The sequence below is a fragment of the Polyodon spathula genome, chromosome 2 (assembly GCF_017654505.1).
Source record: "Polyodon spathula isolate WHYD16114869_AA chromosome 2, ASM1765450v1, whole genome shotgun sequence".
Taxonomy (NCBI): Eukaryota; Metazoa; Chordata; class Actinopteri; order Acipenseriformes; family Polyodontidae; genus Polyodon; species Polyodon spathula.
Genome location: NC_054535.1, coordinates 22503396 through 22520148, shown reverse-complemented (window position 1 = coordinate 22520148; position 16753 = coordinate 22503396). Strand labels below are relative to the sequence as shown.

General features: G+C 36.8%; 1 protein-coding gene across 9 annotated transcripts in view; it reads left to right on the top strand.

Moving 5' to 3' along the window:
• LOC121294161 (transcription factor COE3-like) overlaps window positions 1–16753 on the top strand; it is a 137101-nt gene that overhangs the window by 82747 nt on the left and 37601 nt on the right. For 5 of the 9 annotated variants that reach the window (XM_041217815.1, XM_041217813.1, XM_041217796.1 and 2 more), the window contains 3 exons: window positions 9188–9269; window positions 11663–11780; window positions 15098–15231. In XM_041217815.1, coding sequence (XP_041073749.1) covers window positions 9188–9269; window positions 11663–11780; window positions 15098–15231 — 334 coding nt within the window. The remainder of the gene's footprint in view (window positions 1–9187; window positions 9270–11662; window positions 11781–15097; window positions 15232–16753) is intronic. The other 4 variants (XM_041217814.1, XM_041217806.1, XM_041217786.1 and 1 more) reach the window with 1 other exon arrangement.

The following is a 16753-nucleotide window of genomic DNA, read 5'->3' as shown; positions in this document are numbered from 1 at the left end:
ATTCAAACAACTATTTGACTGTATAAGCAGACCCAGTGGTTAGAAAAAATTTATTTCTGCTAGATTTGCAATAAGCAAGGCCTGCAGGATCAACAATTGATGATGTCAAAAACACACATACTCTGCAACATGAAACTTAACAGATAAAAAATTGAATGTTGGGAAACTGTACAGTAGGTTATTTAAAATTACCCCATTAACTTTGTTGATAAATGAAAGTATACACACAAATGTAATATGCTTTTTTTTCATTCAACATAAGTTAGGAATCTTTGAAAATACCCCTTGGGGAGCCACTGTAAGCTGGCTTACTCTACATTGGCATGCAAGCGGCAGGGATTCTATTCAGTATGAGGGGGGAGAGGCAAATCACCTGCCTTACACTCGCTTTACTATCACTGTTTTACAACCACATTCTTCCTGGTATTCTGATCTGTGATGACATAGTACAGGGACTTCGTACCAAAAAACAGCCGTGATATCCATCCAGTTTCAGTCATACGGTACAGTATGTGTGTTTAAAAGTTGAGACAAATGCACTGAAACTGCAGTTCGGCGACTGTATACGACAGTCCATTTGTCATTTTAGGTGAATCACAAAAAAAAAAAAACATTATTTTTTCATGAATATATTGAACTGTGAACATAATAAAGGAATTATGCAGGTGGGTAGTCCCCTTATAGTCTGGGGTAAGTGCAGACTTAAGGGTATCGGGGACTGAAGATGTGAGAGAGAGACAGAGAAAGGGATGATAAAAGGAGGGACTGTTTTAGTGCCTCATAAAATATTTAGTTTGATTGTACATGGTCCTCTAATTGCCATCTCTCTGTGTGAATTATTAATGGGCTGTAGAAGAGCTGAGCAACACTACTCTCCCTGTCTCTCTCTCTTTCTTTCTTTCTCTCTCTCTACAGGGGAGAGGAGCTATAGTATATACAGCGTGATCGCTAACTGAAGATTTCTTCAAATTGAGGGGTAGAGGGTTGCTAAAATACATCCCTTTCTGCGTATGCTTCTGGTTGAAGTCTCTTCCATCCATAACTATAAAACACTCAAACTGCAATGACATAACCAATTTCCTAATCGAATATCCAACAGGTAATAGTTGACAATAATCCTTATCACAATACAAATGCAAACGCAGGAGCTTTAGTTCAGTAGCACACATGAAAAGCATGCTACGTGAGGGGACCAGGGCGATTAATTGGCTAACAAATGTTTCGTTAAAGATCTAAAAAACAAAGGGGTGTCAAACAATAATGGCTTAATCAATTAATAGAACATATAGAAATACAAAAAAAAATAAAATAAAATGATACTAGTAAAATTCTTTGACAGACATAGTTTCTTTCAATTCTTTATGCATACAGCTGCCCCTTCACTCCCAGGAACTTCCATTTTCTGTCGCTAAAGACTGATCCACCTACTGTTGGATGAATGATTGCACCACCACCATGATATCCTCCACTTTGTTCCTGCATGTTATGTATCAGTGGTGCCAACCCTTTCTGAAATGTAGTAATATACACAGAATTGATCACTAAGTAGATAGTGACTGGTGTTCCTGTCATAACGCCTCTTCATCCTTTTACAGTTACGGTAAGTACTCATGCACTACAGTCCCTTGGGTACTGCTCAATTGGTAGTGGTATTGGTAGGTAATTAAATCAAGGAGGCAGATGGTCCCTTTGATGCAGTTTGTTGTTATTGTATTATGTTGTAGCTGAAGTGGTGAGGTTAGCACTATGAATACTTGTACAACAGAGATTTCATTCTATAGTGTGACAGTTAACAATACAAATGTGCAACAGAGATTTCATTCTGCAGTGTACCAGTTAACAATACAAATGTACAACAGAGTTTTCATTCTGCAGTGTGCCAGTTAACAATACAAACGTACAACAGAGATTTCATTCTGCAGTGTGCCAGATAACAATACAAACGTACAACAGAGATTTCATTTTGCAGTGTGCCAGTTAACAATACAAATGTACAACGGAGATTTAATTCTGCAGTGTGCCAGTTAACAATACAAATACTTGTACAAGAGATTTAATTCTGCAGTGTGCCAGTTAACAATACAAATACTTGTATAACAAAGATTTCATTCTGCAGTGTGCCAGTTAACAATATAAATACTTGTACAAGAGATTTCATTCTGCAGTGTGCCAGTTAACAATACAAATACTTGTATAACAAAGATTTCATTCTGCAGTGTGCCAGTTAACAATATAAATACTTGTACAAGAGATTTCATTCTGCAGTGTGCCAGTTAACAATACAAATACTTGTATAACAAAGATTTCATTCTGCAGTGTGCCAGTTAACAATACAAGTACTTGCACAACAGAGATTTTATTGTGCAGTGTGACAGTGACTGCTTCAGTACTTGCTGGCCCTCCTGTGTTGGTCACTGCTGTAAGTAAGTGTTTGAATTCCAGTAAATTGTGTACTGCCACTTTCTTCCATGTGTCACCCAAACAATGTCCTTACTATACCCCAAGAGTTCTGTTCCAAAACATAAGGTGTTTTTGTGTGCATTTCAGTAAAATTCACTAAATACCAGAAGATAAATTCTTGTAAACCTCATAACTAAACAGCAATTTTACACAGCAGTTTTACACAGCAGTTTACTCTACCTAAGTATCACAGGATTATGTAAATGTGAGTTGGGGACAAGGGAGGTTATGGTGTAAATTAAGGCATCTTCAACAAGTCCCAATTCAGTTTTACCCACTGTGGGGGAAAAACAAAACAAAAAAAACAGGGCAAGACCCAGCTCCATGGTTTTGTCTTTAAGCCGGTCAGAGGTGTAACTCTCCACCTGCACCTGCGTTTGCTGATATCCCTTCTGGTATCTTTCATAATAAGTGCTCTGGTTATCAGTCTTTTTTCTCCTTGGACTAATTTCAGTAAGAGCACAGTGCAGCTCTAATCAGCAGCAAGTGATAAAGCGCTCCCGCAGTAATGCAGAGCCCATAGGAGTCACGGCACCACATTCATTTACATTCACAGACCTTCCGGACGGAGGGTTGTAAATCGTGACACACTGTCTGCCATGCATTAGATGATGACAGGGCCACCCATCCCTCTTGTAATTGATGACAGGATGGTGTAATGAGGTGATGGCTTACAACATGCACGCAGGCTCCCCTCATTATCTGTTGCTACTCGGTTAAAAAAAAGAAAAAAAAAAGCTAATAATTGAGCTCAAGACGGACATTAATTATTTATAATGTTTTAATATGTTTTTGATGGGGAGGGATGGAGCTGTGTAGAACCATGCTTCTGGCCTGGCCTGGCCTGGCCATTTTTCTTAAGGTGAACGTAATTCTTCTCTGCGAATAACTAGGTATCCTTAAATTCAGCGCTACCCTACTTTTTTTTTCACTTATGAGGCAGCCCTACCAATTACAATGCTGTCTGTTGTGTTACTGTCTTAGCTGTAGAACTGCTCCGCCACATTACATCCCATTAAAATCACCTTGTACCTCAACATGACAGGCTAGCATGAATGTCTGGCACCCAAAGACTGTGCAGGTGGAGGGAGTGCAAAAAGATGGCAGCTTAAAACCTTCCATGTAAGAAGAAAAGAAACAAGACAGTTAAAGGTCTTTTACCCAGTTCCAAACCTGATCTGAAAAAGAGGAATGTGTATAGTATGAATCCTGTTTGTGACATTCATATTGCATTTTTATTGCAATTGCATTCTTCTGTCATTCCTTTACTTTTTCTTTCTTTCTTTCTTTCTTTCTTTAACCAGGATATTTACCCATTGAGACCGAGGCCTCATTTACAAAAGGGTCCTGGAAAACAATAAAAGACAATTGCAATGTATAAAAAACAATTACAAAGTACAAACAACATGTGATAAACATATGTGGTTCAAACTTAATCAGCAGCATACAGAGATCTAAGAATAGTGTAAATAAGTAATATCTAAGGGATATGGAGTGAGGGAGAAGCGTGGGCAGAAGGTTCTAAGAAATTCCCTAATATGATCTTTAAAACCAGAGCAGGAGAGATTATGAGATTTCATCTTCATACTGTGATGGGAACAATTCCATATCTTTGGGAGTTGACATCCAAAAGTGAATTCTGCCATACAATGGATTCATTGTGTAATCAAAGTGGATTATCAAAATATTTATTTATTTATTTACTTATTATCCATTTTCATTTCAAAGTCACTCATTGCAACACTCTTGTATAAGCTCAGTGCTAAAGTTTCAGCAGTCATTCTCATGCCTGGTATGCTAGTGCAATAAACCTTAGGCAAAATAAAAATCTTGAGTGATGGTGGTTGGTTTCTGAAAGTAGGGCAGCGATGAATTTAAGGACAAATTGTTATTTTCATTGACCGATTTCTCACAGGGCCCAATTTTGATGAAACACGGTAGAACGCAAACATAAAGGGCAATGTGCTTCACCTGAAGAACAAGAACAATAAACAGTCAGGAAAGGAAGGAAGCACAGTTCTGCACAGCACTGTGCATCCCAACCAAAAATGTGAAGAAGCAGTAGCCATTCAGGAATGGTCATCTGAACTTTTTTCCATTCTTCTACTCAGCTACAATGATAATTTATACACGTATCCTCAGCTGCGGTTCACCCAAATAGTCAACCTGAAATGAGTGCAGAGGTATTCTTGGCCATGCTAATGAGTTCCCATCTCAGTTCCGCTGATTAGGGTTTGATGTGACCTCACCCATTGAGACAGATGTGTTCTGGAGCTGAGCACTCAAGGCACTGAGCCAAACAATTTATTGAAAGCTTCTTGGTTTTAATCTTTCAATCTGGTGCAACACTGATAGTTAGATGATCGTTCAAGCCATATTAAGACAGACTTTTGACTTTTGGCACTGAAACAGTCTTTTTATTAGCTGTACTATATTTTGTCTTAAATCAGGAAGCCAATCTCAGCCAATCAAAACGCCAGATTTCACAACATTCCAGCAACATGTGGATGGCTGGCCTCGGATACTAGGATCAGAACTGGGACTGAATACAGTCTGGGCTTCATAGCCTGACAAAATCACCCTTGAAAGCTGGCACTGAAATCAAATCGACACTGAAATGTCTTCAGTGTCTTGCGTCTATATGTCTGATGTTCATCATGACTGCTGTGTTTGCCTACTGCACTTTCTTGTAATTTTACTTTAGAAAGAACATTCTCAAGTGATTAAATACGACGTAAATGCAGTATTTTATTATTATTATTATTATTACACCGTGTAACAAATATATATATATATATATATATATATATATATATATATATATATATATATATATATATATATATATATATATATATATATATATATATTTGTTCCTGGGTAGTAAGTGTTATTTCCTAATTGCTTATGCCTCAAAAGTATAGAAAATGGCTATTATTCCCCACAAACTTTGCTTTTGTGACCAGGACAGTGATATTTCAAAATATCACTATTTCCAATGGGAAAACGTGTGTCTTTTCGTTCACATAAAGTCAGAAAAAAACAACATATGAATTTATGTTTTAACATAAATTAACATGTATTTATACTAAAGTAATACAAAAATGACTACAAAAGATTTAGAAGTGAGTAGTTTTTCGAGATTTACAATTATACTGTAAATACAGTATAATTGTAAATCAAAATCAAAGTCTGTGGGGAATAATAGCCATTTTCTATACTTTTGAGGTATAGAAAATAATCAATTAGGACTTACTACCCAGGAACAAAAATTGTGTTACATAGTGTTATTATTATTATTATTATTATTATTATTATTATTATTATTATTATTATTATTATTATTATTATTATTATTATTATTATAAAAAATATCACATATTTAAATTGATGCCAAGCCTTAGAACCATGATGGATTATTGTTATTATTTTTATTTTTTGCTATGGGTGGTAATCTATATTAGCAGATGGTTGCCGCCACCTGCTTGAGAAATAACATCATGCAAAAGAAACGTGTTATATTAGCAAGCAAACTTACAAGCAAGGCATTTAAACATCAGAACGATTTAGCTTTGCCTGCCTCAAGCCTACAGTGGGGTATGTCCCCCGTTCGGTGGCTGAGCCGAGTTCAATTTCACCCTTAATAAACACAACATTACTCTAATATCAGGCCAGGGCTCCAGTTACCAGCTCATGGCTCCTGCTGAGTTTTAATTCAATCCTTATTGATCCGTATCTGCCTCCTCCCAAGGTCTCCGGTATCATGCGAATGCAATCCAGGGCTGGGTTCCCCGGATTATTGTATTCTAGAGCCATAAAGCAACACATTAGCTGCCTGTGGTGCAGCCCAGATCAAGTAACAATCAATACCGACTAAATAGAGAAGCTTCTCCATACACTGATATTGAAATGTTCATATTTTTAAAGCTGTAGGGCACCATTGATTTGAGGTTACTTAAATTACTGAAATTATATATATGTGTGTGTGTGTGTGTGTGTGTGTGTGTGTGTGTGTGTGTGTGTGTGTGTGTGTGTGTTATGTACCATTCGGAGTTAAATTGAGATTCTAAGTACTTAGGCCATGTTCTATTTGTTCCAATTGCTGTATGCTACTTTAAGGTGAGGTACTGGTTTGGTACAGTAAGTGTCACGACAGACCAGCTACAATAACACCATGTTTTCACCAAGAACATATTTAAGGAATACCACACCTTTTGGTCACTGCATATATAATTGTACATCTTAAGCTTCTTATCTTTGATAATCTTTATGGTGCATCAGGGGTTAACCCCCAGCACTTCCATGCTCTTGCCTGATGTCCATCTATTTTCCGGGAATAGACACTTCAGGTCAGGTCCATCGTCGCTGCAACTCATTGTCAACACCAGTGACATTTCCAAATAATTGGCCATTAGCCTTCTCCGGATGCATTGTGCTACTGCCCCATGATAGTCTGTATGTAGCCCTGCGTGCCATGCAGCAGAAGAAACATTAAGGATAATATATTCAAAATATGTTTTAATTAATAAAAAACAGTTTATTATGTATTAAACTGTTCTAGACTGTTGTTGGCTTTATTAACAAATTCCCTGAACAATATCAAACACTCTCTCTCTCTCTCTCTCTCTCTCTCTCTCTCTCTCTCTCTCTCTCTCTCTCTCTCTCTCTCTCTCTCTCTCTATATTAGATATATATATTATATATATATATATATATAATATATATATATATATATTATATATATATATATTTATATATGTATATGTATACTGACACACATACATATGACTGAAAAAAATTGTCAAATGGCTGTTGTATTGAATTCACAAAAATACAATGTGGTGTTTTTTTTTTTTTTTTGGGGGGGGGGGTTGGGTTTTTTTTTTTGTATCTTGTCATTGTGTTTTCTTTTTGTTATGTTTACAATATTAAGTCTAGCATCCAGATTTAAGCTCTCCAGCGGCTACTTTTTTTTACTAGTTCTGTTGTTCAATAGCTAAGAAAGAAAATGTAATTTATTACCATATACTGTAATAGGGAAAATAACAGCACACTATCATTTGTGATTGAATCCACCTCTAACAAAGTGCTTTTACTCCAGTGCATTTCTATTCAGATTAGAAATGGGAAAATAAGCAACATGCTTTACGTAATTCCTTAAAATAACTGAGTTAGTTAGTAGTAGAAGTTAGTTAATAGTACCTGTTTATGCCATGTTCAAAGATTCATTCAAAATGTATATTCATTTTCAAAAATAAATTTTGAATTCGCTGGAAAATAATTAATATTAATTAACAACTAATTAAAAGCATATTATAATAAAGATATTTCATAGTAAAATAATCAAGTAGGCCATCAAAATACCCTTTACAGAAAGACAGAAACACTCTTCTTTACAGCAGAATGTGTTATTTATTTAAATGTTAATTATGCATTAGTTTCCATTGCATGATATTATTTCGATAAATGTTGTTATGTGAGCGAATACAAATGTGGTAATTTTTTCCACTGAATGCATTTCAAGAAATGTTTGTTCAAATAGTGCTGGAAGAGTTCCCAGCTCTCTTTCAACATGCAACGTACGTATGTGGAAACCCTCGCTGTCTGAAATTGTTCTTTAAACATAGTGCTTTGTCCCAGGACTAACTTCTAGAGGTTTTAAATCTGCTCCTGATGCCTGTGTTTATGTATTGAGTTAAATGGCAGGTGTATTATTCCAAGTGCCACAGAAACGCTCATATTTGGGTTGATTAGCCAACTCACTAGCCCAATAAACCAACAATTTAGATAAGCAGCAGCATACCTGAAGATGCAGTTGGAAATTAAGAGTAGATACTTAGGACAGAGGGTAGGAGACACCTCTTTTCAGAGTGGCGAGGGTATGGAATGGGTTACCTTGTCATGTTGCTGAGGCAGAATCACTGGGATCCTTTAATACCTAACTTGACAAAGTTTTGAGATCAGTTACTAGGAACCGGATGAGCATAGCTGGGCTGAATGGCCTTCTGTCTTTAATATATTTTCTTATGTTCCTATGTACTGGATACACAGGGATTTGACTTGTTTTTATTTTATTTTATTTTATTTATTTATTTTTATACAGCGTCTTTCATAGTAGACCAGCATCACAAAGCGCTTTACAAGATACGAGACTAGGGTGTGTGAACTATGCATCAGTTGCAGTCACTTACAAAGTCTCACCTGAAAGACAGAGCACAAGCTGGAATATTGCTGGAATATGTTCAGTAAAAACTGCTTAATAGAATAATTTCTCAATTGAATCACTGCTTAATTGAAGCAAACAATTTATATAATCAAAATGATTAGGAGATTGTCACTTTCTATTACATTTAACACTGAATTGTAAGTTGTACAGCACACCGTTTCTGGTGCTGTGTAGTTCAAATTAGTTTCATTGTTTGTTAGTTATGGCCTTTAACACTTCACATAGCTTTAAAGATGTAAGGCCTTTGTCATAAAAAATTGAAGACTTTTTAAGGAATGCCTTTTTAAGGACTGTGTTTAGAAACATTATCTTAGCTAAAACAATGCTTTGAAAAGTGAAAAAGAGACTCCAAGTCTGTCTTTTTCATGAACTGAAAATTGGATTTAATTGATCGTCTTTGAAAAAAAACATCCTGAACAAAACATTCCCTGAAACATGGCCCTTGACTATATAATAATGAAAATAGTACTACTAATAATAATAATTTGCTTTTTTTTCCAGATTCTTCCTGAAATTCTTCCTCAAGTGCAATCAGAATTGTTTGAAAAATGCAGGGAACCCACGAGACATGCGTCGGTTTCAGGTAAAGACTGAGTCAATAAATGTTTTCCAACAAATCTACCAAAAATGAATATGCTGTGTGCCGGGTGTCTCTTATTGTATAAGAAATGACATCCAATCTTCCAGCTGGTTAAACTCTGTGAAAAGATGTCACATATAATAGACACTCTACACAACATATTAACTTCTATATAAAAAATAAATAAAAAAGATTGTACTTGGGAACTACGATTAAATATAAAAAAAGTGTTGATTTCTTAACACGCCATGTGTTCAATGCACTGAAAGACATATGTTCACAGGATAAAATATACTGAGATTTTGACAACTTCGTAACAGTATATTTATTATACGTGATTGGTTTGAAATCATTGGCTGCCATGATTAATTGTTTCACTTTGGAGAACCATGTTTGCAGTAAAACCTTAGTAGGGACACTCTACACGGTCCTAACCTTCACATAGGACTGTCAGCGCTATGCATGTTAACAACCCTATTAAATTAAAAAAGAGGTTTATTTCCCTGGTATACTGACTTTGAAATCTGGTCTTTCTGTACATTGTGGTTGTCCTATTTTTAGCCCGGTACATGTATTATAACTCACTTCTCTGTGTGTGTGTGTGTGTGTGTGTGTGTGTGTGTGTGTGTGTGTGTGTGTGTGTATATATATATATATATATATATATATATATATATATATATATATATATATATATATATATATATAATACTTCATGGGCACTCATTCCCAGTCAGTCACAGCGAGTACTCAGCACTGAGGGCTTCTCCTTAGTAACAGTGTAGCATTCTCTGGTACATCACATCCTGACAGACCTGTTTATTTATTTAGTCAAGCCTTCTCATTTCCAAGGGCAACCTGGAATGTTGCCAAGGAAGCAGACCCATTTAAACGTAAACACAGAAGCAAACACACACACACACACACACACACACACACACACACACACACACACACACACACTGTGTTTTCAGGAATTTTTTCAGAGCCACATCAAGCACATTAATGGTGCTCTTTAAAGCCAGCAGAAATTCTATCAATAAGGTGTATGGTCACCATTGGCTGCAATGATTGGACATGACGAGTCAACAAAACATTTACATTTTTCTGGAGGAATTCTTATTCCTCAATGATTTTCTCCATGAGTGCTGTTAGTGGAAATCAGCAGATACCTGTGTTCTCTGGTTTCGGGACTGAAACTGGCTAGCAACAAGGGGATGCAGCTTTTATATAATACCGAATATCAGGGACTCCATTAGTATAGCACATTAATCAGCCATGCAAAGGCCAGTTCATTTACAGATGTGCTACAGTATATGTGGCAGGTGTTTATTTTATTTTGTCCAGTGATGTACCTGGAATTCTTCAATAAATATGCTGGGGTTTCAAGAGAAGCTCACAGTGGACGGATAAGATTATGTAGTGGTCTAAGTAGCATCAAGAATGGGGAAATCGTTATTATAAAAAAAAAAAGAGCTAATTTGGGCTGGGGGGGGTCGTAGGTGTTAATTTTACAGAAGCAAAGATTCGCTATAGCACATTAGTGGGCTCTTGGGTTACCCTCTCAAATATTGTTGACATTCACGTTTCACCCTTTTCGTTTCATGATCCTTGAATAGGAAACATGGAGATTTATTCCCCGGCACAGTAGTTTCTGATGGGAATGTAGCTCTTAAATGAGTGTGTTTAAGCATTTTGGCCTGGTGGCTGTGTGACATTGACCTCAAATATGACCATGTTTAAAGCTTAAGTGTTTTTTTACAAAGGGGAGGAGAAAGGCAGTCTGCTGCTATAGACCTCCCAGCCCTCATAGCTGACCTTAACTGGATACCATATTGTGACAATTATCCCTTCCACCCTGGAAACTATAATAGTGGTCTGTAACACAGTCAGTTAAACACCAATCTCCTCTTTCGTTAGAGTAGATCTACTGAAAAAGGAAGCTACATATCGTAAACACAAGTGTATTTCACATATGGAGTTCTATCTCACATCAGCTATACTGATTGGATGTTTATTACACAAGAGTAACTATTATTTACTTCATGCTAATATTGAACTTGGCTTTCGCCAAGGTAAAATTAGATAGCTGTTTTATGTAAGAGCCTTCAGCGCTTTTACTTCAGGTAATGTGTATTTCCTATTGGCCCAATGTTGAAGGCTGAAGTGTAATATTGACTCCGGGGATCAACCTATTTGTGACCTTTCTAGCTCCTCAGCATTTAAATAGAGTTGTTCCTCAATACAGATTTCCACCTCGACTTCCCAAAGAAAATCCTCGAATTATTACACCCCTGTGAAATTGTTCTGGTCATTGTTTCTGTAAAAACTCTAATTTTCAGATTTCCCTTGTCTGGTGCTAACGCTTATCTCTCTCTCTCTCTTGCCCCTTCCAGGTGGTTGTTGCCACAACAATCAATGTAGACGGCCACGTGCTGGCGGTCTCAGACAATATGTTCGTTCACAACAACTCCAAGCATGGCAGGAGAGCCCGCCGCCTCGACCCTTCAGAAGGTAGGACACGTTCAGTGTGTGTTCTATAGCAGTGCAGTGCCTCTGAATGGATAGGGCCAGCTCTCAATGAAAATCAATGCACACAGTGTAGCCATGAGACAAGCTTTAAAAGACATCCAAACATCAAGTGATAAGTACCAGTTCATTTTAAGCACTCATTCTAGATCTCATTCTAGAGAGCACTAAAAGATAGACCCTACGTCAATGTGCATTATAGAAATCTAGGATCTAAGCAACAGTACTGTAACTGATAACGGAATTGTTATAGCCAGACTTAACTTTTTATGTCTTGGTTTTTACTTAATTATTTATTTACATCGTACTAGAAAGTAAGACATGTAGCTCTTAAATGAGCATGTTTAAGCATTTCGGTCTGGTGGATGTGTGACATTGACCTCCAACTATGACCTTGTTTAAAGCTTAAGTGTTTTTTTTACAAAGGGAAGGAGAAAGACAGTCTGCTGGTGTAGACCACTCAGTCCTCGTAGCTTATCTTAACTGGATACCATATTGTGACAATTGTCCCTTCCACTCTGACGTTGACCTAGTGTTGATAGGGTATAGAGTCTTGGGCTACTGTTGGTTATCATTGTCTATTACTGAGCATCCTTATTAATAAACACAATACGTATTTTCCATATGTATGCTTTCTTCCGAAAACAATAGACAGAATTCATGAAATCCTCCATTTTAGAACAGGTTTCTTTTTAAATACAGGTCTACTCAGTGGTGTAGTTCTAAATCAAATTTTATTTGTATACGGAACTTCAAGTAACACATATGACGGGTAATGTGTCTACTGTATATAATTTCTAAAATCTAAAAATGTTTTACTTTACATGTCTGTGTGTCAGAGGCTTTGTTTGTATTTGTGTACACGATAGTAGTCCACAGACATATTTGTTAGCATAGTGAGGATATGAAATAGGGTTACCTAGCCATGTTGGAAACTTTAAGACACAGATTGACTATGTTTTGAGATCAGTCAGCTGCTAGGATCCAGATAATCTAATTCGTAATTTTCTTATGTTCTTATTATGTTCTTAAGTCACATCTGCCTTTGACTACAAACGTTCATTAATTGACAGCAAATCCAATGAATGGATATTACAGCTTCTCATCTGGTCAGTCAGATTGCATTGCCTACTTGTGAGAAAAAAATATATATATATATATATATATATATATATATATATATATATATATATATATATATATATATATATATATTAATGTATATTAATGTGTATAAATCCCTGATTTTTTTCATCTTACAATCAGGTTTACTGATGCAACAGAAGAGCAATAATTATTTTCTAAAGGGGTACAAGAGAGTTGTCTTGTTTACGCCAGAAAGAAAACTAGACATCTATGGTAATACTTTCAGAGATCAAGGATTATATCAAATAAGATTGTGTTGCTCATATGTTACAAAATGTAGCTTCCACCCTTTTCAAGGAAGCTGTTGTGTATGAGCACGACAGACAGATGGGCGCAGGACTTCAGGGTACATATTTAAGGTTTGTTTTTAAAACATACACAAAGGGCCCTATTGTCACTGTAGTTATCAGTATAAGCTTTTAGATCCATATGTTAAACTTTAAAAAACTATGGGCCGCATTCTCAAAAGTATTTACTGTATTGCGGTTTTTAATTAACTGAAAAATATATTTTATTAAAAGTAAATGCAAACAACTAAGCATAACAAAAAGTCTCAAGAACAGATTTTTTTTTATTTTTTTTATAAAGTTTATTAAAAGTAAATGCTTTGAAATCTAGTAAATGCTTTGAAAATCCAGCCCTAGGCCAAGTAGACAAATGTTTCTACTGACATCCAGTTGGAGCTATTAACTAAGACCCTTCAGGTTTATTTTCATTGGCTTTTCAATTCCAGTCAGAACGAAGTGTAGTTTATGATACACCATTGAACATACTATGTGACAGAACATACCACCATGTATGCAGTGTACCCCTCCATTTAGCCAAGCTAATAAGCATATGCCTAAAGAGATGTCTACAGAAATTAATCTCCAAATAAATAATAATAATAATAATAATAATAATAATATAATAATAATAATAATAATAATAATAATAATAATAATAATAATAAATCAGATTAATTATGGACAGAGGTTAATTTGTAAACTAAAAGGTACCAGATTTTATAATTAAGGAAGAAGGATAGCATTTTTGTTTCTAGACCTAATGCAGTGACCGTGACAGTAGGTCCCATATATGCTTCAAATTCTCATCTGCTTGTGCATTGGATTATTGTTTATGTCGGTAGCTGCATAATGATCTTTGCCTAGCCGTATTTTCTAACATAATCCTCAGGTTTGAACAATACCAGTGGCGGGCCGACTAATGCAGTGAACATGAGCGATGACACTGTTGTTGTTCAGAGGGCTCAATTTTTGGTGTTTCACTATTTGGGTTGTAATTAAAATAGTAAATTTCTTACTCATAGATGTCTTGTCGTTACAGTACACTTTTGTCCTTCAATTCATGCAACAGGAAAGCATATTTTTTTTATTATACATGTTATTTATATAGCGTTAATTTTTGCAACCTGTCAGTCAGCAAAAAGGTGCAATCCGGCACAAATTAACCTCTGATTATGGGTCATATTATTGAGACACCTCGAGCTACCTATTCAAGCATATTTAGTAAATTATAGAAACAAACACACATATATAAAGGCATGTTCTTATCTTGTTTTTCTTTTTCTGCAGTATCAAGTTACTGTTGATATTTGCGATACTACCAGCTAACATAGAGAGTAATCAATTATCTAAATATCAAGAGACTAATTGGATGATCTTGATCGTGGCTTGCTTCAGAGGATACTGGATTGGGTGGGGTCAAAGGTTGGATTGTCAGACAGTACTAGATCAACAAAGTACCTAAACATGCAAATATGGTAAAAGCTTGGTTTTCCGAACCTATCTGTTATCCAAGCACCCCCTTGGAATCCTGTCTTGTTCTGTGCTGTGCTCTTCTGCCCTTAAGATAACTGGTGTATTATTTGTTTTACATTTTAATGCAATGTTAGCATTAAATAATTGCACACAGTTGTCAGTCTTCGTTATTTGGTACTTCTAAAATAGACGCTATAAGGATACAAGCGGCATTTAAAATGGAATACTAGGGTAGGAGAATTGTACTTCCAAAGAGAAGACTCTTAGAGTTGCACAAGCTTTTAATTATTGAGCCATAACTCATGTGAGCATGTGTTTGTGTGCATGAGTGTGTGTGTGTGTGTGTGTGTGTGTGTGTGAGATTGTAGCCTGACGTTCCTCTCTGTGTTTCCGAAGCAGCTACCCCTTGCATCAAAGCAATCAGTCCGAGTGAGGGCTGGACCACTGGAGGCGCCACCGTCATCGTCATCGGGGATAACTTCTTTGACGGGCTACAGGTGGTCTTCGGCACCATGCTGGTCTGGAGTGAGGTACGCGCTGGGGTCTGCTGGGGCCATTTATGGCCTAATAGCTTGGAATTAAAATGCATTAAAATATTTTTCATTTATCTACACATCCTACCCCACAACTTCAAAGTGAAAGTTTAAATTTGCTCAGATGTAACCAATCACCTTCAAAATCACACACCAAGTTAAATGGCCTCCATCTGTGTTAAATTGTAGTGATTCACATGATGTCAGGATAAATTCAGCAGTTCCTGTAGGTTCCCTCTGCTGGGTAGTGCCTTTCAGAGCAAAGACTCAATCATGAGCACCAAGGTGCTTTCTGAAGAACTCCGGGACAAAGTTGTTGAAAGGCACAGATCAGGGGATGGGTATAAAAAAATATCAAAGGCCTTGAATATCCCTTGGAGCATGGTCAAGACGATTATTAAGAAGTGGAAGGTGTACGGCACCACCAAGACCCTGCCTAGATAAGGCGGTCCCGCCAAACTGAATAACTGAGCAAGAAGGAGAGTGATCATAGAGGCTACCAAGAGGCCAATGGCAACTTTGCAAGAGCTACAGACTTTTATGGCCAAGAATGGTCAAAGTGTGCATGTGACAACAATATCCCAAGCACTCCACAAATCTGGCCTGTATGGTAGGGTGACAAGAAGGAAGCCATTACTCAAGAAATCCCACCTTGAATCCCATTTGAAGCATGCAGAAAAACACTCAAGAGATTTTGTAGCCATGTGGCAAAAAGTTTTGTGGTCTCACGAAACTCAAATGGAACTTTTTGGCCTAAATGCAAAGCGTTATGTTTGGCACAAACCCAACACAGCACATCACCCAAAGAACACCATCCCTACTGTGAAGCATGGTGGTGACAACGTCATGTTATGGGGGGGTGTCTCACCGGCAGGGACTGGGGCACTTGTCAGGGTAGAAGGGAAAATGAATGGAGCAAAGTACAGAGAAGTCCTTGAGGAAAACCTGCTGCCCTCTGCAAGAAAGCTGAAACGGGGAAGTAAGTTCACCTTTCAGCATGACAACGACCCAAAGCACACAACCACAGCTACACTGGAGTGGCTAAGGAGCAAAAAGGTATATGTCCTTGAGTGGTCCAGTCAGAGCCCCAACCTAAATCCAATCAAAAATTTGAGGCATGAAGATTGCTGTCCATCAATGCTCCCCAAGGAACTTGACAGAGCTTGAACAGTTTGTAAAGAAGAATGGTCAAATAATGCCAAATCTAGGTGTACAAAGTTGGTAGAGACCTATCCCAACAGACTCACAGCTGTAATTGCTGCCAAAGGTGCTTCCACCAAGTATTAACTCAGAGGGGTGGGGACTTATCAAATTATGTTCTTTCAGTTTTGCATTATTTAATATATTATTTTTTTTATCAATAAAAACTTTTTTTCCCCTTAGCAGTGTGGAGTATGGTGTGTAGATAAGTGGAAAAAATCCTCATTTAAATGCATGAATATCTGAAGCACTGATACAACAAAATGTGAGAAAAAGTTCAAGGGGGTGTAGACTTTCTATAGCCACTGTATATATGTAA